Source organism: Callorhinus ursinus, unplaced genomic scaffold (genome assembly GCF_003265705.2).
Source record: "Callorhinus ursinus isolate GAN/ISIS: 27379988/994484 unplaced genomic scaffold, GSC_fseal_2.0 scaffold41, whole genome shotgun sequence".
Taxonomy (NCBI): Eukaryota; Metazoa; Chordata; class Mammalia; order Carnivora; family Otariidae; genus Callorhinus; species Callorhinus ursinus.
The window spans coordinates 8,914,949-8,940,292 of NW_027397103.1; the positions used below are offsets into that span (position 1 = coordinate 8,914,949).

Genomic DNA, 25,344 nt, shown 5'->3' on the forward strand with positions numbered 1-25,344 from the left:
GGCAGAGCGGCAGGCAGCAGGAGAGGGAAAAGCAGACTCCCTGCTGAGCGGGGAGCCCGACACGGAACTCGATCCCAGGACCCTGGGATCATGACCTGAGCCAAAGGCAGACACAACCAACTGAGCCACCCAGGCGCCCAACTTCCCTATATTTTTGAGATTTTTTTATGATGTTGGAGGGGACAAAATGTTGCAAGCTTAAATGCCCTCAGGGGTCAGACAGATGATGTAAATGGGGGAAATAGAGTGGTCCAGGCCACCTCATGCTCTGTCAGTCCCTGAGCACTGTCCCTCCTTGCTACATGAGAAGGTGGCCCCAGTCCTGCCAGCTATTACTTTTTATTTCAAGAAAAGCTAGTAATGGGGGTGGGCACCTGGGTGGCTCAGTCTTTAAGCATCTGCCTTTGGCTCAGGTCATGATCCCTGGGTCCTGGGATCGAGCCCCATATCTGGCTCCCTGCTCCGCGGGAAGTCTGCTTCTCCCTCTCCCACTCCCCCTGCTTGTGTTCCGTCTCTGTCTCTCTTTCTGTGTCAAATAAATAAATAAAATCTTTAAAAAAAAAAAAAAGAAAGAAAAGCTAGTAATGTAGATATTGATGTGAATTTCCCAGGTTTTAAATGTTGGCAACTAAATGAAATTCTTTAAAATACATTGGGCAAGGGATCAGGGCAGGTGAGTGGGGGACCACCGTGGGAGGGAGAGTTCCGTGGGCAGTCGTCACTCACGGGCCGCCATTTGCAGTCTGGGTGGAGGAGAATTCTGTCTAAGGCTGTCCTCTTACATAAATGGCAAATGGCAGAGGAAGGACAGCGGCGGGGAGGTCGCATGAGCATTGGAGGGCGGGGCTGCAGACCCTGTAGGCACTTGTTCTCTGTGAATGGCTTCCTGAGCACCCGCGTGGCATGAGCAGTTCATTTCCAGGTAAAGTCGTGAAGCAACGACACCCCTAGGAGATCAGGCCTCTTAGTGTGAATTTAAGATGTGTGTCTGGCACAAAGGGGATCTTGGTACAAACCTGTGACCCATTTTGTTCTAGACCCTACTTCCTGAACTTCAGTCCTTCTCAGGCCATCTTAATGTGATTTCCACCCTGTCTATGAGTCATGCCTGTCAGCATTTATTCATTGGGTTTTTTGGCGATCAGCTCTTTTCTCCTTTTTTTAAGCTTTGATTTTAGGGCACCTGGGTGGCTCAGTTGGTTAAGCATCTGCTTTTGGTTCAGGTCGTGATCTCAGGGTCCTGGGATCAAGCCCCCCACATCGGGCTCCCTGCTCAGCAGAGTCTGCTTCTCCCTCTCCCTCTGCCTCTCCCCCTGCTTGTGCCTGTGAGCGCTCTCTCTCTCTCAAATAAATAAAAATCTGAAAAAGGGGTGCCTGGGTGGCTCAGTCGTTAAGCATCTGCCTTCAGCTCAGGTCATGGTCCCAGGGTCCTGGGATCAAGCCCCGCATGGGGCTCCCTGCTCCGTGGGAAGTCTGCTTCTCCCTCTCCCACTCCCCCTGCTTGTGTTCCCTCTCTCACTGTGTCTCTCTGTCAAATAAATAAAATCTTAAAAAAAAAAAAAAAAAAGAATACCTTGTCAGTGTGTATTTCTGGGCTTTCTGATAAAATTGGATTATGTGCCCCCAATAGTAAGCATCTCATGGTTTGGGAAATACTGTTCTTGTGACTTGTCACCCACTCGATAACCTTATAAGAAAGAAAGAAAATGATTTTTTGGGGTGAGCCATAGAACCCGGCTCCATGCGATCATGTGGCCCAGGGGTAAAGGCCGTAGGCTCTGGGGGCAACCAGCCAGGCGTGAGCTCTTTGAGCCTCTGTTTTTTCAGCTGTGGGCTGGGGATGAATAGCATAGCTCCAGGAACAGTCCCTGGTACAGAGCAAGTACGAGTGACCGCCGCTCTTGCTGTTTTATATTTGCCTCAGGAAACTTCCTGTGGACCACAGACATGGCGGCCTGCGTGAAGGAGCTTGTTTTCCATCTCCTGGCGGAGCTGCTGCGCACTGTGCACTCCCTGGAGCAGAGGAAGCACCCTGCCGGTCTGTCTTCCTCCATTGCCCTCCAGCTGAACCCCTGTCTGGCCATGCTGATGGCTCTGCAGTCGGAGCTCCATAAGCTGTATGACGAGGAGACCCAGAGCTGGGTCTCGGGCAGCACGTGCGGGGGCTCGGGGGCGGCGGCCGCCACGGACCAGGGCAGGTTCTCTACGTACTTTCATGCGCTCATGGAAGGCTGCCTGGCGGTGGCCGAAGTGACCCTGCCCACCAACATGAGTGTCACAGCCAGCGGGGTGACCTCAACGACCGCCCCGAATCTCAGCGACTCGTCATCCTCCTCCTCGTCTTCCCCAGGACAGACACCTCAGAGCCCCAGCCTCCTGTCGAAGAGGAAAAAGGTCAAGATGAAGCGGGAAAAGGCCTCCTCCTCCGGGAAGCGCCAGTCGTCCCGCTCAGTGGAGTCAGACCCCACCATGCTCAGCATTGGGGGCAGCAAGCCGGAGGACATGCTGTGGTTTCATCGAGCCCTCACCCTGCTCATCATTCTCCGACACCTCACCAGGAAGGACCCGCAGGGGCTGGGTGTGACTAGCGACGCCATCGCTGATGCTTGCCAGGCCCTGGTGGGCCCCACCGCCCACAGCCGCCTGCTGGTGATCTCTGGAATCCCCACCCACCTGGATGAGGGCATCGTCAGAGGGGCTATCCGCAAGGCCTGCAATGCCCATGGTGGGGTCTTCAAAGATGAGATCTACATCCCCCTGCAGGACGAAGACCCCAAGAAACCGAAGGACAAGGCCGAGGGTGGTGACGGCAAAGCCGAGCCAGAGAAGACCCTCGGCTTCCCCAGCGCAGACAGCTTGGAGGTCAGCACATCTAGCAGCCTGACCCCTGCCATGAGCATCAGCGCGTCCGCTTCCACCAGTCAGGCCTCCATCTGCAGCTCCCAGGGTATCTCACAGACAGCCAGTGACCTCTCTGTGGATCCACTGCCCTCAGGCCTCGAGCCGCCCGTCCCTCCCGGGGTATTGGAGTCCCACGTGGTATCCAGCCAGGAGAGTCTAGACATCTCCCTATGCAGCACGGGCAGCCTGGGCAGCCTGGGGAGCCTGGGGGAGCCGCTGGACAATGCTGAGACGGCCTCCGTGTCAGACGTGGGCTCCATGTACACTGTCACGTCCCTGGACAACCAGCCCCTCGCAGCGCGCCCCATCAAAGGCTTTGCGGTCGTGGAGGTAACAGTGCTCACGCCTTGGCAATCACTAAAATCATGAGCGGCTTGAATCCCCCCTAAGGGGGGCCCTAAGAGAAGCCTCTCCAAACCTTCCAGTATTATTTCCCGGGGTTTAACTGATAGGTGACGTTGGGCACGTAGGGAGCTCCCTGTGAGGCAGCTCTTGGAAACCGCGATGATTTATTATGTTGATTTTCTGTGTCTGAGGTCACATCTTGAAGAGTGATGTCAAGTCTGATGTCGTGAAGTAAATGCAGTTTGTTGCTAAGTGTGGGAAGGAGGTAGAGGGGTTCGAGGGGCCTGACCTTTGCTGGTGGATGGGCTTTATCAAGTTTATTCCAGCTCAGGTCCACCGGTATACATTTGAGTGGCCTTGGGTTGCTTTAGATGTTGCCATCGGCAGGAGGGGTCTTCACTGATCCTTATGAGAATAGACTTGCCATTCTGTTCCAGGTGATTCTGAGTTTCCAGGTCACATTTCCACTTCATGATCCCCTCTGCTTCTTGGGCCTCCTTGTTTAGAAATCCTGCATCCTGTGTCTTCACCCTTGTGTAAGGGGAGTCAGGCTCAGAGTAAAACTGCCCTCCCATTATTGGATATGGAGAGAAAGGCACTAGAGGGGAACGTGTGTGCATTGCTTCGCTCTCCCAGGGAGCTCTGACAAGAGAGCTCCAGAACCCGATAATTGGTTTCTTCCCCGGAATCACTTCCATTACTCTATGCGCCTTCTTCCTGGGGGCTTTCTCGGAGCTGAGCATGGACTTGTAGCTCCCTGGGCATCGAGGTAAAACCACAGACCAGGTCAGGGTTTAGCAACAGACATTTCCGGCTGAGATGTTCCCTTCTAAGTTACTGCTGTTGGCTGGTGGCGGAGATGTTCCCAGGGAGGCCAGCTCATGGGAGTCAGGCAGCACGCACAACACTTAGGACAAGGAGAGGACTTCAGGGCAGGACGGGAAGGAAAACAAGGTCATTCCTCTACTCCAATCCTGACCCTTGTCTTTGTTCACACAGATAAGATCCCGAGCCAAAATTGAGAAAATTCGAGCAAGTTTATTTAACAATAACGACTTGATTGGTTTGTCAAGTTTGGATGGTGAAGATGAACTGATGGAGATGTCAACGGAAGAGATTCTCACTGTATCTGTAGTAAATCAGAGTCTGTTTGATACTCAGGGGAGCCCAGGGTTAGAAGATTACTTCAACGATAAGTCGATTAAAGGTGGGTTATGGATTTTTTTTTAACTAATAGACTTTTGGGGGAGCAGTTTTAAATTTACAGAAAAGAGCAAAAGTCTTCTGCTCTTTCTGTATCCAATATGCCCTATTTTTAACATCTTACCTGAGAAAAGAACTTTGGGGGGCCCTCTTGGGGGTTAGAGATTTGGGAAATGATACAGGTGGGCCTTGGGGAGATGGGACAGATGTTCTTTGCTTGGCTCATGGAAGCTGTCAGAGCTGTGAGGGCGCCCCTGCCTCTGGCCGGCCGTGCTCTAGCCTGCCGAGACCACTGGGAAGGGCTGTTCCTATGCAACTGACGAATCGCTAAATTCTTCCCCTGCAACTAACACTACACTGTATGTTAACCAAATTGAATTTAAATAAAAAAATTTTTTTTAAAAAGTGGACTTGTATTCAAGTCCCATTTTGCTTTTTGTCTAGCCAGACTTCCCTTTGTTCAAGTTCAGGTGTATTTATACTGTCCCGTGGAGCTAGAACGTACCAAGTACATTGCTGGAAATCATTTGGTCACGTGCCTGTGGACAGTAAATGCCTCCACCTTTACACTGATTCTTGGGGAAGAAACCGTTCCATCTCCTTTTCACCAAGCCCCACTCTGTCATTCTGACGGCCCTTGTCTGGTGTCCCCACTTCTTTTGTACGATGAGGAGCATTCACCCAGGTCACAGCCCCGAGGCCCTGCTGAGCAGAATCAAGCAGCAGACTCCCGCCTGAAGCCAGCAGCTTGCCCCAAGCTCCGCTCCAGAAACAGCAGTTTTTCTTCTTTTTTTATGATTGCAGTACTTTGTGTGGTCATTTTTATTTTGTACTAGTGTTGCTCAAAATTTTTAATCCGTGTCCATATATATATATTTATGTATTTAGCATTTTTAAAATTTATTAGAGAACACAAGCGGGCGGCAGAGGGAGAGGGAGAAGCAGACTCCCAACTGAGCAGGGAGCCCGATATGGGACTCGAACCTAGGACCCTGGGATCAGGACCTGGGCCAAAAGCAGACCCTTAACTGACTGAGCCACCCAGGCGTCCCTAGATAAATACCACTTTAATTGAATATTTATAGAAGTCAAAATTCAAAATATTCACAATGAATAGAATAGTAAAATTTTAAATAAACACAGTATTACTGATTCTTTTGTGTCAGGCTTTAATGTGGCTTGGCACAGTACTGTTGATGTTTTGCTTATTGTGTGTGGGGTTTTTTTTTTTTGTATTAATTTTGATTTCTCTTTTTTAACACTACATTGAAATATGTATCTTGATCACTGAGTTTTTGGGGGATCTTGCCCCTGAGGGAGCCGCCTGGTGCTCCTCACCCCGGTCTTGGCCCGAACCCCTTATTAGTGTGCATTTGGCCCCTCAGCGCTCTGCGGCCCACGTGGGGAGGACTGGTGTAAGATCGGAGGCCTTTTTCTGCCATAACTCATGGTCTGGCAGCCTTTTCATACTTTGAATCTGAATTTAGACCGAGCTCCTGATCCTGTTATAGTCAAACCTTCCACATAAGGTACTCGGTCTTTCGGTAACATTAGTGGCACATGCATTTTGCTAGAGACTAAGTTGTGGTTCTGCTGAGTCAGCTCTTAGGGCTTGGCCACGTCTTCTACACACCTGCCCCCCCACCCCCCCCCACCCCAGCCTGGAGGCCCTTTAGGCCCGTGAGGCCTCTGGGCTCTGGTTCCCACAGCAGGCCTGCCCTGGGGGCAGCTGTGGTGTGTCAGAGGGAGAGGTTGGGGGGGAGGGCAGGAAGGAGAAGGGAATGATGAGCAAGTACCCCTCGCCTGGGCCCCTGGCCACAAGAAGCATGCAAATGGGGTCCTGATGGGCCGCTGTGGCCCATGTTCTGGAGCACTTGTTGGGGCACAAAAAGAAATTGTTTTTCTTGTGCTCGGGGACAATTTTGTTACATCTGAGAGAACTAACTTTTCCCACCTGCTCATTGTGCCAGTTTTGAACCATCCTCTGTAATAATGTGAAACTTGCTTGACAACTTGGGCTTTGTAGCAACAGTACTTGCAGGCTCCGGATCCTTTTGTTCATTTGGACCTGCCCGTCACAAATGTGTTAAGGTAGATTAAACTGCCGTGATCAGTAGCCCTGAGAGTACAGGGGGTCAGGCCCAGTGGAAGCATGTTTCTTGCGCATGGACGAGTCAGGGCGAGGGTGGGGTCCGCCATCCCAGAAGCTTGTCATTTCCTTGCAGCCAGTGGAGGGGGGTGAGTGTGAAGAGAGCAGAAGGCCCACATCACAGGACCGTGCCCATCCGCAGAGAGAAGGCTGGGTGTGCGGCTGGGGGGGTGCGCCCAGAAGGGGGAAACCAGGTTTGGTTGCATAGCTCGTCATCCCACTAAACGTCTGTTATCTACCTGCCAAAACGAGTTGTTTATGAGACCCAGGCAGCTGTGAGGCACATCCGGACATGGCCCGTTCACGGCAGAATTGTTTTGTCCTCTGCCGGCTTGGCAACAGGTGAGAAGCTGGTGCCCGGTGCCAGGGAGGTGCTCACGGAGATATTTAAGAGCTGTGCCCATTCCGAGCAGATGCTGAGCCTGACACCAGCAAAGCCCATCAAAGTATCGGACATTTATCTTAGCAAAGAGCAGATCAACTCCCAAACGCCAGGCAACCTCCTCCACCTCTTCTTCACCAACGTCCGGCCTCCAAAAAAGGTGCTGGAGGACCAGCTCACCCAGGTAGCTGCCCATCCCCGCCGTGCTGGTGCTGGGCCTCGGGTGAGCCTCGGGGCGATCCTGAGGACCCCTCTCTCCCTCTGGTACCCCGCAGATCCTGAGGAAATACGGCGTGCCAAAACCCAAGTTTGACAAGAGCAAGTACAACAAAGGCGGGAAGGAGCAGCACCCTGTGAAGGTGGTGAGCACCAAGCGGCCCATCACCAAGCCGCCTGCCAAGGACAAGGCTGTGCTCAACAGTGTCAGGTGGGCCTCCGAGGGGCTCAGCACATGGGTCGGGCAGGGCACCCGGGGCCGCCGCCTCTGAGGCTTCCTGCGAGGCTCTCTCTGCCTCTGGGAGCAGACCCCCTGGCTCTGCTTTGCCGCTCTGTCATGTGGGTCCCTGGCTTCATCCACTGAAAGAGAGCGTTTCATTTTATCCACAAGTATAGTAAGATCTGGACCAGACAGGCAGGCAAAAGCAGACCGGTCTAAAGTCATAAACCATCCAAAATGTACAGAATTGTTTAAAAAAAAAAACTCTGACTTCCTTTAACTACACAAATAATTGCTAATTATTATAGAAAAACTATAAAATGCATATTGAAAAAAAGTGATTACCCCACACACCACTTATAACAGTTAAGTGCATAACCTTCTATTGATGCATGTGTATTATTTTCTTAAATTTTAAATGGCTAAGGGGCACCTGGGTGGCTTAGTCAGTTAAGCATCCGACTCTTGATGTCAACTCAGGTCTTGATCTCAGGGTCGTGAGATCAAGCCCTGAGTCGGGCTCCACGCCTTGAGATTCTGTCCCGCCCCACCCTCCCCCCAATTCGCTCACTCACTGTCTCTCTCTAAAAAAGAAATAAATTTTAAATGGTTAAAATAGTACAAAATTCAAAAGCATGTGCAGCAAAAAGCCACTCCTCTTCTCCTTCATCCTCAAGCCTCCCTGCCCCCGCTCGGTGAGGCTGTCAGTGTTACTTCGCTAGCCTTCTAGAACTATCTGTATACACAAGCAGATGGGCCCGAGCCCAAGTGTCCCCATACCTCACACAGCGCCTGTACCTTGCTGTTTCCATTTACTGCTAATCTGGCAGGTGATTCCATATCTGCACAAAAAGAACTTCCTCGTTCCTTTTTTTTTTTAAAGATTTTATTTATTTATTAGAGAGAGAGCATGAGTAGGGGTGAGGCAGGCAGAGGGAGAAGGACAAGCAGACTCCCCACTGAGCAGGGAGCCAGACGCGGGGCTTGATTCCAGGACCCCGAGACCATGACCCAAGCTGTAGTCAGACGCTTAACCAACTGAGCCACTCAGGCGATCCACCTTTTTTTTTTTTTTAATAGCTCCATAATATTTCATGTGTGGATATGTATACGTATTTAATAGAATTTTCTGTAGACATAGGCAAATGACTTGGGAACTCAAAATTGAAACTTTGGTAGAAAAGTGTTACCTGAAAGAAAAAAAAAAAGAAAGAAAAGTGTTGGACCTGGCAGGAGCCTCTAGAGGAATTGTTTGAAGGATCAGAAAAATAAAGTGTCTTTCTATTAATTAATCATATGTAAATAGTGCAATAGAATTTCCTGTGATGGAAATCAGTGCTGTTTCCCTGTCTGGCTGTCGGATGCAGTCGCCACCAGCCACATGTGGCTACTGAGCCCCTGAAATGTGACTCAGTACAGAATTGAATTTGTAATTTTATTTTAATTTAAACTTTAGTAGCTACATCTGGCTAGTGACTGCTTCATAGTGCAGCTCTGAAGGACGTAGAAGGGATGAAAAGCAGCTCTTTGAGGTTTTTCGCAGTTAAAGCATCAGTTTGTCCTCCTGATTTGCTCAGTGAACTTCTTGGTGAGAACAGAGCTGACCTTGTTCCCCGTGGGAACGAGTGGTTATGGTTGGGGAAGTCTGACCTAGTACGTGCGTGAGGCTCTGCGCATCCTCTGTCAGGATGAGGTGTGAACATAGGAATTCTGATTGCAATGCTCTGGTCTGCAGCAGGACTGCCTTAAGTGAGAAGAAGCCAACTGTGAAGCCCAAGTCCCCAGAAAAGAGCAAGCCAGATGAGAAGGACCCAGAGAAGTCACCCACCAAAAAACAAGAAGGTGAATGAGCAGTTTGGGCCTGAGACTGGTGGGCCCCCAGGACCAGCTTCCAAGCTTTTGCCTGAGTGACGGGGCTCCCTTGGGGGTTTGGAACAGGCAGGGCCTCGATGCCATCTTTGACCATGAATTTATGGAGGTCAAAATAGCAGCTCCCAAAATACCATGCATCCAGGGCAAAGAGTGGGTGATGGCGATGGAAAATAAAGATCTGGAAATCTGCTTAGAAATTCGCTTCCAGAAGGCACTTACCTGGGCATTAGAACTTGAGCCTCATAAAGGCCCAAGCAGAGCTGGAGAAGTAAGGCTGTGGCTTGCTGACCCCGGGAGGTCAGGGGTTATGCTTGGTCTCGGGCAGCAGATGGAGGTGGCCAGTGACAGACCCTGGCGGGCCGGGAGGTGGGGTGCAGGTGGATTGGGCCCTGCCGGAATGCCACCAGGGCATGTCGTGAGGCCCCTGCTGTAGGAGGGTCTTCCAAACTCCTGTCTCCATGCTTCCTCATCAGTCCCTGAGGAGAAGTATCTAACCTTGGAAGGATTTCACAAGTTTGTTATTGACCGAGCCAAGCAAGACATCCGTAGTGTCTGGAGGGCAATTTTATCCTGTGGTTATGACCTTCACTTTGAGAGGTAAGAAGTTGTCCCCCAACCTTGTATAAAAATTGTTTTTGGCCACCAGAAGCATCCCCAAGAAAATCCTTCCTGGGAGCCATTCCGTCTGCCATTCTAAATGCCTACTGAGTTTCTAATTTTTCATAATTTTCAAAGTGGGTTTTAGAACCCATTTGGAAACAAACTCTGTTCTAAACAAATTCATCATCTCGCAGTTCTGGAAGTCAAGGTGTCAACAGGGTTGGTTTCTCCTGAGGCCTCTGGTTGGCTTGCAGATGGTCACCTCCTCACTGCTCACGCGGCCCTGCCTGTGTGCGGGCGTGTCCCTGCTGCCGCCCCGCTTCTGAGGGGGACACCTGTCTGCTGGTCTGGGCCCCACTCTGAGGACCTCCTTTAACTCAATTAGGCCGTCTCCTAACAGTCACACATTGGGATTTAGGGCTTCAACACAGAAATGGGGGTGGGAGGCCAGACACACTTCAGTCCCTAACGGGGACAATTTTTCCTTCCAAAGACTCTGTTCCTTGGAGTCCCGCTTTGTCTCCGAGTCTCCGTTGCCTGCTCTCCTTCCCTGCCAGGCAGGAGCTCACCAGGTCCCCAGGGCCAAACAAGATCTAGCTGTAAAGGAGTCCCAGGCCGGCCTGGTGCTTACAAACGGGAAGAAACCTCCCTGCCTTCACTCTGGCGCTCACCCCAGACACGCAGCAAGGTGGGCGGGCATTGGGGAAGGAACGGCTGCCTGGAGCACGCTCTTTTGAAATCCGTGTTCAGGGTTCAGAAGTGGTTTGCTGCTTGGCACCATCATTTTGTACAGAAGGCTCAGAGTCCGTCCCCGGACCAGTTCTGATTTATTTTAGAAGCCAGTAAGAGAGAGGACTTTGGGGCTTTTTGAAAAGTAGAATCACCCGTATCGCTTCTCGGCCTTTTGGCTAGGATCAAGTGTAGTATCTGTTCTTATCAGAAAAGTAGAATCACCCGTTTTGGACTAGAAAGTGCATTTGAAGTGGGAAGGTTGCAGATTGGCCTGCAGATGAATTCCCACGTGACACATTTGTTATAGCTTGACGGCTCGTTCCCTCCTTCCCCCACCTGGCCTAACAGCAGCCAGTGACATCAGCCAGCCTGGAGGGGGCTGTGGGGGGACCCTCCGGCAGAGGGGATCCCCTTTTGGAGGAAGCTGTCTCTCAGCACTCCTCCGGTAGGACCCACACGGCCTGTGTGGAGAGGCTCGGCCTCTGCCCCCAGATAGGCCCTCCTGGCAGGAGGCACCCTGTGTGGCATGTGGCCCAGGGAGGTGCCCAGGGCTCCGGAGCTAGAGACGCCCATCCCCCTGCCAGCCTGCCCGCCCTTCTGGCGCCCCCAGCTTATGGGCCTGGGCAAGGCCAGGCACACAATGAACACCCTGGCAGCGTGTGCAGACACACAGGAGGTTGCCCGTGGGTCTGCACCCAGGGTCATCACTTTGTAAAGCTTCAGTAAATGGGTCTCCCGACATTTTCAGGGTGTAGGTTTTTTCAGTACTTAGAAGTGGGTGCACATGAGACATCTTTTTTTTTTTTCGTTTCCACCTCACTTGGGATCACTGCAGCGGATGATGCAGCGGTCCCGCCTTGCCGGGCACTCGGGTGGCAAGCGGTGTCCCGTCGGCTTAGAGCGATGCCCCCGCCACCCCTCTGCCCGCGCCCGGAGCTCCGCGCGCCAGCCCTGCCTGCTGCTCGAGGGCCATGGCTTCAGTGAGGCCGGCGGCTGGTGCTCCTCGCGCCCTTGGCCGTGCGCCTCCCAGGCGCCGTCAGCCTGCTGCCGCTAGCTGCATTTTGTCTGGGACCACCCGGCCTCAGGAAGCAGCCGTCTCTGTGGCCCACGCCGGATGGCCTAGCTTTCGGCCCAGGGACTCCAGAGCCCCGTCCTTAGCCCGCCACCCTCTGCCCACCCGCAGGAGGGGGGCCCGCGTGGTTGCGAGCGGCGGGGCTTCGGGTCGGTGGTGCCGTTCCCGCCCTGCCGCCTGTATGCTCGCTTCTCCTGGGGGCGCCTCTCCACCTGGGTTGGGCACCAGGACGCCAGCTGCGGGGCGAGGCTCTGTTCCAGACGTCCTCCGGGAGCTGGGACGTGGCCCCTGGCCCACCTTGCCCTTCTGGCCTGGCCCCAGGTGTGCCTGCATCGACGTCCGACACGCGCACAAGGCCTCAAGGAAGTGGACCCTGGAGATGGACGTGGCGCTCGTGCAGTACATCAACCGGCTGTGCCGCCACCTCGCCATCACGCCCGCGCGGCTCCACCCCCACGAGGTCTATCTGGACCCCGCAGATGCCGCCGACCCCAGAGTGGCCTGTCTCTTGAGTATGTGGACCCTGGGGGATTGGCCGTGGGGGATGATCTCCCTGTGCGGCCTGGGGGCATACTCTAGATAGTACGGGGAGTGGGGTGGGGGGGACACGGAGCTGTGATTGCAGGTGGCGGCAGGCGCAGGAGTGCGTGCAGCGGCTGGGAGGCCCCGGCCACCACCGGCACACCCAGGTCCTGCCCGGAGGCCACCCCAGATGCCAGGCGGGAGTCGGGAGGGAGCGGGGATCAGAGGAGTTATCCCTCATCATGAGAGAGCAGAGCGTCTTTATTAAAAGCTGGGAATGTGCCTGCACACGCAAGTGCACATGCGAGAGCCGACGTTCTGCGTAAATCCATCCCTGGGAGGCGACCCTTGTCACAGCACGCTGGCACATGACCCCCAGGCTGGCTTCTGTGCCTGTGCACGTGTGTGCCACGGGCGGCTTGGGAGTCTGCCCACCCTTGCTCGGCCACGTGTCCTGGGCTTTTGCTCTTTGCTCTTCTGGGTACTTTGAAGGTAAACATAGGCCAGAGATCGTCCTGCTGTCTGTCTCTCCAGCTAGAGGGGAGACAGATGTGAGGACACACGAGACAGCGTGGCAGCGTCTCAGTGTTCTGGGCTTGACATAAGATGTCACTTTGGGGGAAGCTGATGAAAGGTACACGGGACTGTGTACTATTTTTGCAACTTCCTAGAATTCTAATTATTTCAAAACTGAAAGTTAAAAATAGCCCAGGCCGCAGCCCTGACGTGGCCCTTAGAGATAGGCTGAGGGGGCCCTTGGATCCCCTAAGAGCTGGGGCCTTACCCTTTGCTTCTGCTTGGCACAGGCTCAGGCAGCCCGGGGGCCACGCACGCACAGCATCTGTGGGCCCCAGGGATAAAATCCCCTACGGGGGCCCTCTTGGTCCTTCCTGAAATGCCCTGCTCCTGGTGCTTCCCGCTCCCCCCCGGTGACAGGGACCACTTGAGTTTGTTCACAACCCAGGAGTCCCGGCCTGACCTCCCCTCATGCCCTGCAGACGTGCCCATCGAGAGCCTGCGCCTGCGCTTTGCCCTGCTCCAGTCCCTGAACACCACACTGGAGACCTTCTTCCTGCCTCTGGTGGAGCTGCGCCAGACACCCATGTACGCGCACAGCATCGCCGCCCTGCTGAAGGAGGCCAAAGGTCAGCGCGCACGCCTTCCATGGGACGCGCTCAGGTCCCTGGACGAACAGCACTTCCAGCCAAGAGCGGTTACTTCAGTTATGCCCTGAAAAATTAAACTTAGGAATGTTTTCAGGGGCACCTGGCTGGCTCGGTCAGAAGAGCATGTGACTCTTAATCTCGGGGTCATGAGTTCGAGCCCCACGTTGGGCTCCATTGTTTAAAAAAAAAAAAAAAAAAAGGCGGCTCTGGTTCACTGTCCCTTACATTCCAGAGATGATCATCATTAACAGCTGAGTACCTGTCCTTCCAGACTTTTCTGTTCACATACAAATAGACACACATGACTTTTTTTAAAAATAAAAAATGGGTATCCTAGCGTATGTTCTGTTCTGCACCTTCACCTTCTGGGTTTTTGTTTTTTGCCATTTCAGAAAATGCTGCAGCAAACCTCCTCATACTTCATGTATTTCTGCCAATGAGGTGGTTCCTGGGCATGACAAAGGCCGGGGTTCATGTGTTACCATTGGGGCAGATACTCACAAACTGCACACCCGGAAAGTCGGGGCCATGGTGTGCGTGCGCCCCATTCAGGGGCCTGGAGGGCATGCCAGGAGAGAGTGGACCCAGAGGGGGCAACATGTCCTCCGCCAGGCCTCAGGGCTGACAGGGAAGGCAGGAAAGCAGCCCCATCTAAGCCTCTCTTCCCACATTCCTCCCTTCAGGGCTGATCTTTTATGACACAAAGGTGACCGTCATGAATCGGGTGCTGAACGCCACTGTGCAGAGGACAGCTGACCACGCAGCTCCCGAGATCACTTTGGACCCACTGGAAATCGTGGGAGGTAAGATTAGCTACACAGAGCAGAAAATGCAAAATAGCCATGATCAAACAAACGATGCAGTTGATTTCGAGCACGTGCAGGAAGCCTCTAGAAGGTAGTACAGACGTTCATCTGGCTGCTTCTCTCCTCCTCTCAAGTGTCCCAGCAGGTGGCCTCCACCTTCAGGGTCCCCTAGTGAGCCTGCATGCTGGGCAGCAAGAGGAAGGGGAGAGGCGGAAGGAGCTCTCCGCTTCCAGGAGCCTCGCTGCTCCCCCTCTCACTGGAGAGCTGTCACGGGGGCCACACCTAACTGCAGGGGAGGGTGGGGAGGGGAGACGTTCTGGTTGGCCATGGACTTGCTAGAGTTGGGGTTCTGGCATTGAGGAAGCGGGGAATGGCCCCTGGGGAGGCGGCCACGGCCTGTGAACACACACCTGTGTGGAGGAAACGAGGGAAGAGCGTGGATGGGGGGGTGCCTCCCCTGGGGACAGAGGGGAGGCTGGAGGCCACGTGCCTGTGGCATGGAAGACGTACCAAGAGCAGAGAGAAGGCAGGGTGGCTGAACCGGGGGTGGGGAGAGGGCCGAGCAGCAGGCAGAGGCCTGGCAAGGCTTGTGTCCCGGGGTGGGAGAGCAGAAGGTGGGGCCTGGAGGCTTTTACTGCTTTCTGTCTCTTTCCAGGGGAGATCAGAGCCTCCGAAAACTCCTACTTCTGCCAGGCTGCCCGGCAGCTGGCCTCCGTCTCGTCCTCACAGCTCTGCGTCAAGCTGGCCAGTGGCGGTGACCCCACCTACGCCTTCAACATCCGCTTCACAGGGGAGGAGGTCCACGGCACCAGTGAGTGTGCCCCCGGGGGCTCTGGGGCGCCCGTTCAGCGAGGGGGCTGTGCTGACGATGAGAACGGTCCTTGCGTTATTTTTAGCCTCATCTGCCCCGGATCCCCCCCATCAGCGAGACTAAAACGGCGGCGTCCTCCTTAGCTCACAGCTCACAGCTGTCCTGCAGAAGCCAGGACTGCCCCCGCCCCCAGGGACTCGCCCCCGGGCTGGGCAGGAACAGCGCTTGCCAGGGACTTGAGCCCGCCCCCGGGCTCGGGAACCAAGTCTGGGATCAGTGCTTGGGATCAGTGGACACCGTGGAGCCGCCATCCGTGCGGATTGGCCTGGTCCCCCAGGAAGGGCCCCCGGCTGAAGGCTGGGCTCAGCTCAGAGCGCGCGTGTGTCCCATAGAGGCAGGGTGCTAGGGGACAGCGATGGGGGACAGCAGCTCGGAAAATGCTCCCTCGTGACCCTTTAAGCCATGCTTAGTGAGCCGCAGACATTCAGGAAGCGTTTCCCACTCTGGATGAGAGAAGAGACCCCGTTCTTCAGCCAGACACAGCGGGAAGGGCGGGCGGGCGCCCCGCAGGAGCGGGGCCTCTCAGAGTGCCCCGGGAGTGGCAGGCCCACCCTCCACGGCGGGCCCTCCGCATAGCAGGGTGAGTGCATGAGAGACCGGCGTTGCCCCCACGGGCCTGACAGAAGCCTCCCCCAGCTCAGGCATCTGGCTGTGGCTCAAACCCAGGTCCATCCGGCTCCACGGCCCAGCCCTCGGTGGCTTCCGCAGGCAGAAATCTCCTGCTTCCGCGGGGAAGCTGAGCGAGCACATCTGTCCCCCAAGCATGGCTCCGACCGAGCAGTGTGTACCGCGTAGCTGCCCTCAGAGCTTCCGACCTTAGGGCCCTGACGGGGTGCACGGGGGAGACGAGACCCAGCCACAGGGAGGTGTTGGCCAGAAAGCCAAAGGCGTGTTTGGAAAGACAGCAGCAGGGGACCCTTAGTGGCCCGTTGCCCTCTGCCAGCAGTCGTGCGTCGGTCCGTGCAGTTAGACACTCGCTGGACCGACCCTGAGGACCTGGGCCTCAGCGGGGGGCGGTGCTGAGTAGGACAGGTGGCCCCGCTCTCAGTACAACCTGGAGCGACAGACGTGGATCGAACGAGCCTGCAGATCAGTGTGAGCTTGCAGCGTGGAGGTGGCCCGCGTGGGGCTCCGCACCGGGTCTCCTGGAGTCCTCGGAGACAGCCCCCAACGTCGGTTCGATGACTGTCCCCACTTGATGGATTGGGTCACCGGGAAGTGATTCCCAGGGGGTCACCCAGCTAGTAAGTGGCACAGCAGGACTTGACCCCAGGTCTCCCCGCCCTCGGACGGGTCCTCTCTCCCCTGCACCGTAGCTGCATGCGGGCTGGCGGACGAGCTGACGTCCAGGTGGGCACAGGGCCCGCGGGCAGGCGGGCTGCTGGGGTCTCTGTGCTGATCGGTCTCTGTGTGTCCCACAGGCGGCTCTTTCCGGCACTTCCTGTGGCAGGTGTGTAAGGAGCTGCAGAGCTCCTCGCTGTCCCTCCTGCTGCTGTGCCCCAGCTCGGCCGTCAACAAGAACAAGGTAGGACGTGCGGGCCGGGGTGGGGGGCTCTGTCCTCCTCGTCCGCCCCCTCCTGGCCTGCCGCCCTGACCCTGCGGCGGCTCCCTGCACCCGCCAGCCCCCCATCCCTGCCTCCGTTTCCAGGGCAAGTACATCCTGACCCCGAGCCCCATCACCTGCGGGGAGGAGCAGCTGCTCCACTTCCTGGGCCAGCTGCTGGGAATTGCGATTCGGGCAGATGTCCCTCTTCCCCTGGACCTCCTGCCTTCCTTCTGGAAGACCCTGGTGGGGGAGCCCCTGGACCCTGACCAAGACCTACAGGAAGCAGACATACTCACCTACAATTATGTCAAGAAGTTCGAGAGCGTAAGTGAATAGTACGTGCTGGGGACAGCAGAGCTCCGGGGCTGTGTCCCCGTGGCTCCTTGCTGCCTCCGTGGCCTGCTGTGGCCTGGTCCTCCGTGCCATGGGAGTCCGAGCATCTACCTGAAGACCGATTGGGACCTCCCAAAGAACATGAGGGAATGTGAGCCATCTCTGGCAGGCTTACTCCATGGGGACAGAAGCCCCTCTGGCTTCTCTTCCTGTTTGATAGCAGCAGAGTGGGGGTGACGGATGTGCCCTGACGGGCACCCCCAAAGACACAGGGTTGCAGGGTGCCCGGCAGCTGAGCGAGCAGAGGTGCCGGGAGGGGAACTCCTACAAGCCGACCCACTTTTGCTTTTAAGAGCTTGGTTTTGGGGCCTCAGAGTGCAGGAGATTGGCTCCTGGGGATCACCTGAGCTTGGCCAGGGAAGGGCAAGGGGTGGGGAACGTAGCTGTCGTCCTGGCGCCTCGAGCCACACAGAGCTAGGGAGAGCACAGCGGCGTCCGACCATCCGTCTGACCGCACAGCCGGCGCCGGGCCGTGCGCCCAGTGCTCAGGCTGCCGGCCACTGGTTCACAGCCGTGGGGGCCGGCCGCGGGCCAGGCCCTGGGCTCTCACCCCAGCCGCGGGGAGCTCCTGGGTCGCTCTCCGGGTATGGGAGGCCCTGTTCTGGAGGGCTGTGTGCACTCGTCCTTGCGACAAGGCCAGGAGGGAGGGAGGCTCAGAGAGGAGAGCTGGCGGGGAAGCAGAGTCACCAGTGGAACCTAGGCCTATCCAGCTGCAACACGTCCTCAAGTTAGAGACCGAGTGCGGAGGCGCCTCTGCCCCAGCCGTCCCCCTTGAGGCCAGCTGCCTGTGCTCCCCGGGGAGCGTCAACTGGAGGAGGCTCACAGCTCGGGCGTCGTCCTCCCCTGGGCTACCACTTGGGGCAGCACAAGGGCGCACCAAAGTCGGGATCTTGGGTTAGTGGTCGGCTTCCCAGCAGAAATGGGGAGGACAGTGAACTGCCTAAAGGGTCAAAGCAGGATGGGCCCCCACGGGCTAGGGGTTTAGGGGTCGCTGCCAGGCACTGCTCTGAGAAGTCCTCCCAGGGCTGTGGTAGCAGCAAGGGCCTGGGGCAGGCAGGGGACATAAGACAGCGTCCAGAAGGACCGTCCGGGCAAGGCTTCTTTCTGCAGGGTTTGGGCAAAGCCTTAGAGGGTGCCAGGATACAGACTACCCCAGGGTTGGGGCACACGAACCGGGAGGAAATACTCTGAACTTGTGGCAGTTGTACCTGCAGCCTTCACCACGCAGAGTTACAGGTTTATTCTCCTCCGGGCCAGATCGGGTCAGCTCCTCTGTAGCGTGCACATCAGGGTCTTTTGGACCCTACTTTTGGTTTTTCAAATGATTTGCTTTTAAAAGTAAATATGGATACAGATTCAGCTTCGGGCACGGCTGAATCCAGGTGTCCAAATGTCATCAATAATTGGTTTCGAGAGGGTCCCCTGTAGTACGAGAGGTACCATCTCACAGTCGGGGCCGTGCCAGGGACAGAGGACTGCTGCTTCCAAACGGTAACAGCAAAAGCCCTGCAATTTGGGTCTCGTTAGCCGGGCCTCGGCCACACGCCCAGCCCTGAACTCACGGCACCTCTGGGCAGGCTGGTGCCGTGTGCACCTTCATGACGGTCGAGGGCAGCCCCCATGCAAACGGTGCCTGCCGTTTGCCCAACTGGAGATTGGGGTTCCGTCTCCCGGGTCAGGCAGTTAGCCTCGGTCCGCCTCTGCCTTCCAGATCAACGACGAGACCGAGCTAGAGGCGCTGTGCGCCGAGATCGCCTCCCAGCACCTGGCCACCGAGAGCCCGGAGGGTCCCAACAAGCCGTGCTGCAGGTTCACCTACCTGACCATGACGGGCGAGGAGGTGGAGCTGTGCAGCCGCGGCCGGCACATCCCTGTGGCGTGAGTGTTGCGCCTGCGGAGGGGACCGGCCAGTCGGCCTGACGGGGTGTCGCGGCGGCGCCAGGACTTGGGCAGCCTGGGCTCGTGGGTGACAGGCGGGTTTCACCAGTGGGAGGAATGTGAGGCAGGACGTTGGGGGACGGCAAGGAGGGAAGGTGTTCGGCGTGACTTTTTAATCACAAAAACCCCAGCTGTGAGGCGGGTGACGCCCGAGGCAGGAGAGGAATCCGCGGGGCCTCGCCGGGACCGGGACGTCTCGGTAACTGGGCCTGAGGCCCCTGCTGCCCGGGCCCTCTGCCGGGGGGCGTGTGGCCCCGAGACGAGGCGCAGCCCCGGGGGCCGCCTCGGTGCTCTCCCTCACCTGGGCGCCCCTCGCGCCGGCAGGTGGGAGAACAAAGACATCTACGCGGCCGCCATCCGGAGCCTGCGGCTGCGGGAGCTGCAGAACGCCGAGTGCGTGACGGCCGTGAGGGCGGGCCTGGGCGCCATCATCCCCCTGCAGCTGCTCACCACGCTCAGCCCGCTGGAGATGGAGCTGCGCACGTGCGGCCTCCCTTACATCAACCTCGAGTTCCTCAAGGTCGGTGGCCTGGGGCCGGGCCGGAAGGCGGTGTCAGCAGGGGCCTGTGCTGGGGCGGGGAGGGGGGACGCTGTGCTCACCCCATCTCACAGCTGAGTTGGCCGAAGCCGCCTCGTGGCAGCACGTGGCAGGGTCAGCTTCCTTCCCAGACCACTGGCCTCCAGGCCCCTGCCCTAAGCCGCATCCCGAGAGAAGACCGCTCTTGCTGAGCCCCCTCCGCTCCCCAGCTCGGCCAACTCCCCTCGGGCTGGGCCCTGGCATCCCAGGGTGGCTTCTTGCGAGCTGCGCGACCTTGCCCAAGTGACTTGACATCCAGTGGGACCGGTGACAGGCCCCGCGCAGTGTGTCCACGGGCTAACCTGGGTCGAGCGTCTGCTGCTGGGCCTGACGTGCAGGCTGCGGTCGCACACACGGGCGCTGGCACAGTACCTCCCAGGCCTTCGTCGTCGTCACGATCCCCGTGTCCCTGCTGCTCCCACCTGGCCTAGGGAGGTACTGGGCTAGCAAAGGCCTGGGTCTGCTCACAGCTCGGGGGCGGGGGGGCTTTCTTCCCCAGGCCCACACCATGTACCAGGTGGGGCTGATGGAGACGGACCAGCACATCGAGTTCTTCTGGGGGGCGCTGGAGATGTTCGCCCAGGAGGAGCTGTGCAAGTTCATCAAGTTTGCCTGCAACCAGGAACGCATCCCGTTCACCTGCCCCTGCAAAGATGGGGGCCCTGACACAGCCCATGTGCCCCCATACCCCATGAAGATTGCCCCCCCAGATGGCACAGCAGGTACTGCCCTCCCCTTGTCGCGTCCCAGGTCGGGACACACAGGCCCTTCTCTCAGTTGGGAGCTGGGGTTGCTGGGCCCTGCGGGAGGGAGGGAGATCAATGGACAGATAGACCCAGATGTAAATGCGGTGGGGGGGGGGGGGCACGCTGTCATTTGACTCCCAAACCTGACCTCAGCCAAGAGTCCTCCATAGCGGCCCAAGGTTGACATATTTTCTGATGTTTTATTTTTTTTTTTTAAGATTTTATTTATTTGAGAGAGAAAGAATGAGAGAGCACATGAGATGGGGGAGGGTCAGAGGGAGAAGCAGACTCCCCGCTGAGCAGGGCGCCCGATGTGGGACTCGATCCTGGGACTCCAGGATCATGACCTGAGCTGAAGGCAGTCTCTTAACTGAGCCACCCAGGTGCCCTTTCTCTGATGTTTTAAAAAGCTAAAAATCCAGAAATGTTTTAATTTTCCAACTTTTTTTTTTTTTTAATTTTCCAACTTTTAAATGTAGAAAAATAAAACCCTCTGCTGGGCAAACTTCTCTATAACCAGATTCCCTCACAGGTCAGCACCGTGATGCCCGTTGCTGTACAGTAGTCGCGTCCGCCATTTTCTCCTCCGGAATCTTCTCTTCTTTTGCCCCTGCCCTGCCCCTCCTCCTGATGAGCCTTGGGGTTGGCTTAGAGCTGCCCCAGAGCAGCAACCCTGGAAGCAGAGAGGCCCATAGGCCTCCCTGGAAGCGTGGCCCAGCCTCCTGACGCTGGCCTGGTGCGGTTTTTTTTTGCAGGTTCCCCAGACTCTCGCTACATCCGAGTGGAGACCTGCATGTTCATGATCAAACTTCCCCAGTACTCCTCTCTGGAAATCATGCTGGAGAAACTTCGTTGTGCCATTCACTACCGAGAAGACCCCCTGAGTGGCTGAGGGGAGGGAGCCCCAGAGTGAGTCCGTCACTGAGGCACCGCTCCACCGGCTTGGGAAGCCTGCCACTGAGGGCACATCCCTCCAGGCCCTGCGTGAGGAGTTGGCGACATTTTGCTTTTCTGAACTTTTGTCCACATTCCAGGGCTTCCTGGAAGACTTAACCTTTTGTATTTGTATGTTTCGTGATGGGTTGGTTCTTTTACTACCTGTTTGTGGTATGTTTGTAGGATAGTTTAGTTCCCAGGCAGCCTGTGTCTCATTTGATCTTCCTGGACATTGTCTTTCACGGCCACCGGATTCTGATGCTATAAGGCCCCAGTTAGTTCCACATCATGGAATCACCCAGCAGGAAGCTGGTGGTGAGATCCCAATGGCCACACAGAGCATCCTGTTCTCTCCGCAGAGCATCTTCACAAACAAGTCTGTGGCCCTGCCCCTTCTGCCTTGAGCTGGAGTTGATCCTGGACGCAGCTCCCGCAGGCCTCTTTCCATCTTGAAATGGTTGGGCCAGTTATCCAAACGTGGGAGACACACACAGGGAGCTTTCTGTGTTAATCTTCCGGCTTTAGAGCCTTGTTTATGGTCTGGGTTTTTCTGAGGAAACTCCCTCCCTCCCCCCGTGGTTCCCCCCATCCCTTCCCACCCAGACAACCCTCTGCCCTCTGTCTCCTCTGGGCCCCTGGTCTGACAGTTTTCCACTGAGTGTTCCTCGGAAGACCAAAGGGTTCATCCCTGACCTTCGTTCACAGCCAGGCGTGTTGTAGCTCCAGGAGTTGAAGAGGACACCCAGGGGAGGAGGGACAACGCTCAAGTGGGGGCGTTTTTCTGAGACCCTGATTGAACAGGAAAGCACAGGATTCAAGCCTAACCCCCCCGCCTTTTGTACTCAGAAACAGCCCTTCTTCACCACAGTGTTGGTGAATGGGCCACACACCTATTTTAAAAAGAGCTGACTGAGGTGCTCTGCTCAATTCAGGGTCTACTTCAGTGACTAAGACCTTCCAAGGACCACCGTGGGGTCCTTCTGCCCCGTCTGGCCAGGCCCACCCCCTACTCCCTTCCTACCCCATGTGAGCGTGTGTGCCAGGGCTGAGCTGCTCCAGGCTCACCCGCTGCCCCAGTGCATTGGTGCCCCAAACAGGTCTTTGTCCGATGGTACTTTGTTCCAGAGTAGCATATGCCATCTTATTGGACACTGTCATTTTGGGCCTTGCTAGTTCTCATGGAATTGCATCACTGTATTTATTGTATAATATTGTGAATACTGAAAGTTCTGAGTGAGTGTGTGCTGACTAGAAGGCTCTGGAGTGTGAATGCTGGGGAGAGAAAGCTGTGCTTTTCCTTTCTCTGCTGTGGCCCTGGCCTGTTGGAAAGTTGTATGGATTTAGAGTTAGAGCCATTAGCATCCATCTCCTCCCTCTTATTCTTAGGAAATGCATTAAGAACCATTATAGAAATGATTCCCCAACCTAAGGAAAAGCTAAAACCGGATCGTTCCGGCTGCATCGGTTACATTTGATGCAGGAGCAGTCCTGTCTGGAGGTGAGCACCTGCAAGCAGTTTCCCTGCTTGAAAGGAAGAGGGTTGCCTGCTGCCTCCTAGCAGTGAGAGCCCCGTTGACTGGGGGTCACACCAGGATGTAGTCCTGACAAAAGGATCCTCTTATTTCTGCATAACGAAAGAGCCTCTGGATTATTAGAAGTGGTTCTTCCTCTCTGTATTTTTACATTCTTGGTCCCTTCCAATCCTTCCCATCCCTTGAATGGGCTCAGAATTGTCAGCTACCTCCCCCAGGGGGGTTTGGGAAGCTTCTTTTGGCCCATCACTTGAACGGATGACCGTTGTGAGTAGGATGTTTGCTGCTAACACGACTGCGTCTCCCAGAGAGCACACTGAGAGCTCCAGACCGATTCAAACCTTGGCCCTAAAAAAAAAAAACCGTGTGCTGTAAAGTTACTTGATGTATATTTATTATAATTATTTATGGTTGCATTTAACAAAGTTTTCATTCAATTTGATGCTATTTACACCACTGCTGTGTAAAGGAAGCTCACCACAGGAAAAAAAGTCGCACCAATAAATAACCTTCATCTAATTTTGATTTACCTGAAGAGTTGTGTGATCATCTACTCACTGGAAAGGTTCAAAGGCTGACAGGCTCGGATGGCTCTGATACCGAAGTGCTTGTCCAGTAGTTAGGAATTAGGTCTCTGCACTTGATGTGCTTCTTACCCCACCATGCTTATAAGCTATCCTTTCCTCCCATTCAACTCCTTGAGGCTGGTTTTCATATAGAAAGTATGAGTCTTCGAAGGGATGGAAATCCAAGGTCAAAGCTAAACCTAACGCTTGCATGTTTGGCCCCCTACTCATAGTGGAGCTTGTCTAGACTCTTCTGCCAGTGTGAGGATTTTCCTCCAGGAGCTCATTGCACTGGAAGAGTCCAGGCCATTCTTAGACCACATATCCTCCCTTAGGAGCCGGCAGTGGACTTAGAACTGTACAAAAGGGAAGTGCACAGAAGATAAAGACTTGGTGCTGCTTTCCTAAGATCGATGGTTCTGCCCTCTTCTTGCACAGCTCTCCCTTGCCACCCCGAAAGGGAACCCTGGGGTCTGCATTCAGAAGAATCCAACCAGTCTCCTTTCCTGGACCTTATCACGTCCTCCTGCTCCATGGGAGGCCTCACACAGACCCACTTAATTCTTCTTTTGACCCTACCTTTATACTTAATAAATGCTAACTTTTAGTGGAAGTTATCCCACCTATGTCTTCATTACAGGAAGAGCAAGGGTCCTCTTGGATGAGGAATAAGCAACTTTTCTCCTCCTGTCTGTTGCCTCACGGCGCTAGAAACAGAAAAAGCAACCACTCTCAGCTGAGAGAAGACTTCTGTTGGACGGGAGAAGCTGGGGAGTGAGGTGCCTCAGCTGAAGATACCTCACTGAGCACAGCAAGGATTCTCCTCCTGCTCTCCAGAATGGCTGAGGTCATCTTTTTAAAGAGCTGCTTCTTAGAAAACAAGTGTATTCAAAATTACACTATCCAATAATAGACAACACTCATCCTCACTAGTCATCAGGGAAATGCCTATTAAAATCATGACAAAATCTATACAACTACCACCACACCCCCATGGTTGGGGGCAGATGTGGAACCAAGCACATACCGATGTGGGGAATGTGACCTACAACTACTCTGGAAAACTGGTACTCTCCTCTACACATGCCCTAAGACCAGCAATCCCAGGCCAACAGAATACATACACATGTGCACCGAAAGCCGTGTAAGAGGATGCTCACAGCAGCTGTCACGGCGCTCGCCGCAGTGGCACACGATGGAATGCCGGACAGAAAAGAAAGCACACTACTACGTGCAACCATGTGGAGGAGCCACACACACAGTGATCAGCAAAAGAAATCAAGCATTAAAAAGTACTTAAGTTCATTTAATAATGAAAAGAGTGAAAAATAACTGATCTATCTTACCATAAAATGTCAAGATAGTGGTGGTTTTGGGACCCAGAGGATAGTGACTGAGAGAGTAGGGGCATTCTGGGGTCTTGGTGATGTTTTTGATATGGGTGGTGGTGATAGATAACGTGTTCACAGTGGGCTGTATACTACTACCAGGCACTTTTCTGTAGGGATGTTCTCCTGGAGGGATAGTTTCTTAAAAATAACAAGTACTGAGTCTGGCTGGCTCTTCATTTCAGGGTCAAGTTTAAGCCCCATGTTGGGCATGGTGCCTACTTATAAAAATAAATCGCAATGCTTCAGTGCCCCCCACCAAATACAAGTACACCAAAATGAGGACCTGCTTGTGTTCCCTCTCTCGCTGTCTCTGTCAAATAAATAACATCTTAAAAAAAAAAAAAACACACATTCCATCTTCATGAAACAAATCTTTTTAATCCACAATTTCTGAAAGGATAACTGTTGGAAGAATACATGAGCCCATCATGGGAAGCAAGCTTATTTGTACCTCCCTCTAAAAAACAAACATCGTAAAGGGAAGAAGGAATTAGAGGCCCCATGTGCCAGGAGGAAAACAGGGATTGGAAATTCATGTAAGAACCAGAAGTTCAAGCCCACCACCCTGGAGAAAGCTAGAAGTCCTATTCAGGAGAAACCACCTGAACAGCTGAGACTCCAGCCCCACCCTAAGTTTACACAGCAGGCTGGAAGACCCTTTT

At 54.9% G+C, this 25,344-nt stretch overlaps 1 protein-coding gene and 1 pseudogene across 12 annotated transcripts in view; both read left to right on the forward strand.

Moving 5' to 3' along the window:
- HECTD4 (HECT domain E3 ubiquitin protein ligase 4) overlaps positions 1-25,027 on the forward strand; it is a 184,685-nt gene extending 159,658 nt beyond the window's left edge. For 10 of the 12 annotated variants that reach the window (XM_073881102.1, XM_073881103.1, XM_025889856.2 and 7 more), the window contains 16 exons: positions 1,925-3,231; positions 4,246-4,453; positions 6,941-7,164; positions 7,256-7,407; positions 9,152-9,258; positions 9,762-9,885; positions 12,014-12,204; positions 13,213-13,359; positions 14,064-14,183; positions 14,842-14,997; positions 16,479-16,582; positions 16,706-16,927; positions 18,708-18,874; positions 19,259-19,454; positions 20,011-20,233; positions 21,013-25,027. In XM_073881102.1, the coding sequence (XP_073737203.1) occupies positions 1,925-3,231; positions 4,246-4,453; positions 6,941-7,164; positions 7,256-7,407; positions 9,152-9,258; positions 9,762-9,885; positions 12,014-12,204; positions 13,213-13,359; positions 14,064-14,183; positions 14,842-14,997; positions 16,479-16,582; positions 16,706-16,927; positions 18,708-18,874; positions 19,259-19,454; positions 20,011-20,233; positions 21,013-21,149 (3,785 nt within the window). In that variant the 3' untranslated portion in view covers positions 21,150-25,027. The remainder of the gene's footprint in view (positions 1-1,924; positions 3,232-4,245; positions 4,454-6,940; positions 7,165-7,255; positions 7,408-9,151; positions 9,259-9,761; positions 9,886-12,013; positions 12,205-13,212; positions 13,360-14,063; positions 14,184-14,841; positions 14,998-16,478; positions 16,583-16,705; positions 16,928-18,707; positions 18,875-19,258; positions 19,455-20,010; positions 20,234-21,012) is intronic. The other 2 variants (XM_073881104.1, XM_073881107.1) reach the window with 2 other exon arrangements.
- On the forward strand, positions 10,777-10,946 carry LOC112837522 (U2 spliceosomal RNA; annotated as a pseudogene).
- Positions 25,028-25,344: the final 317 nt, after the last annotated feature.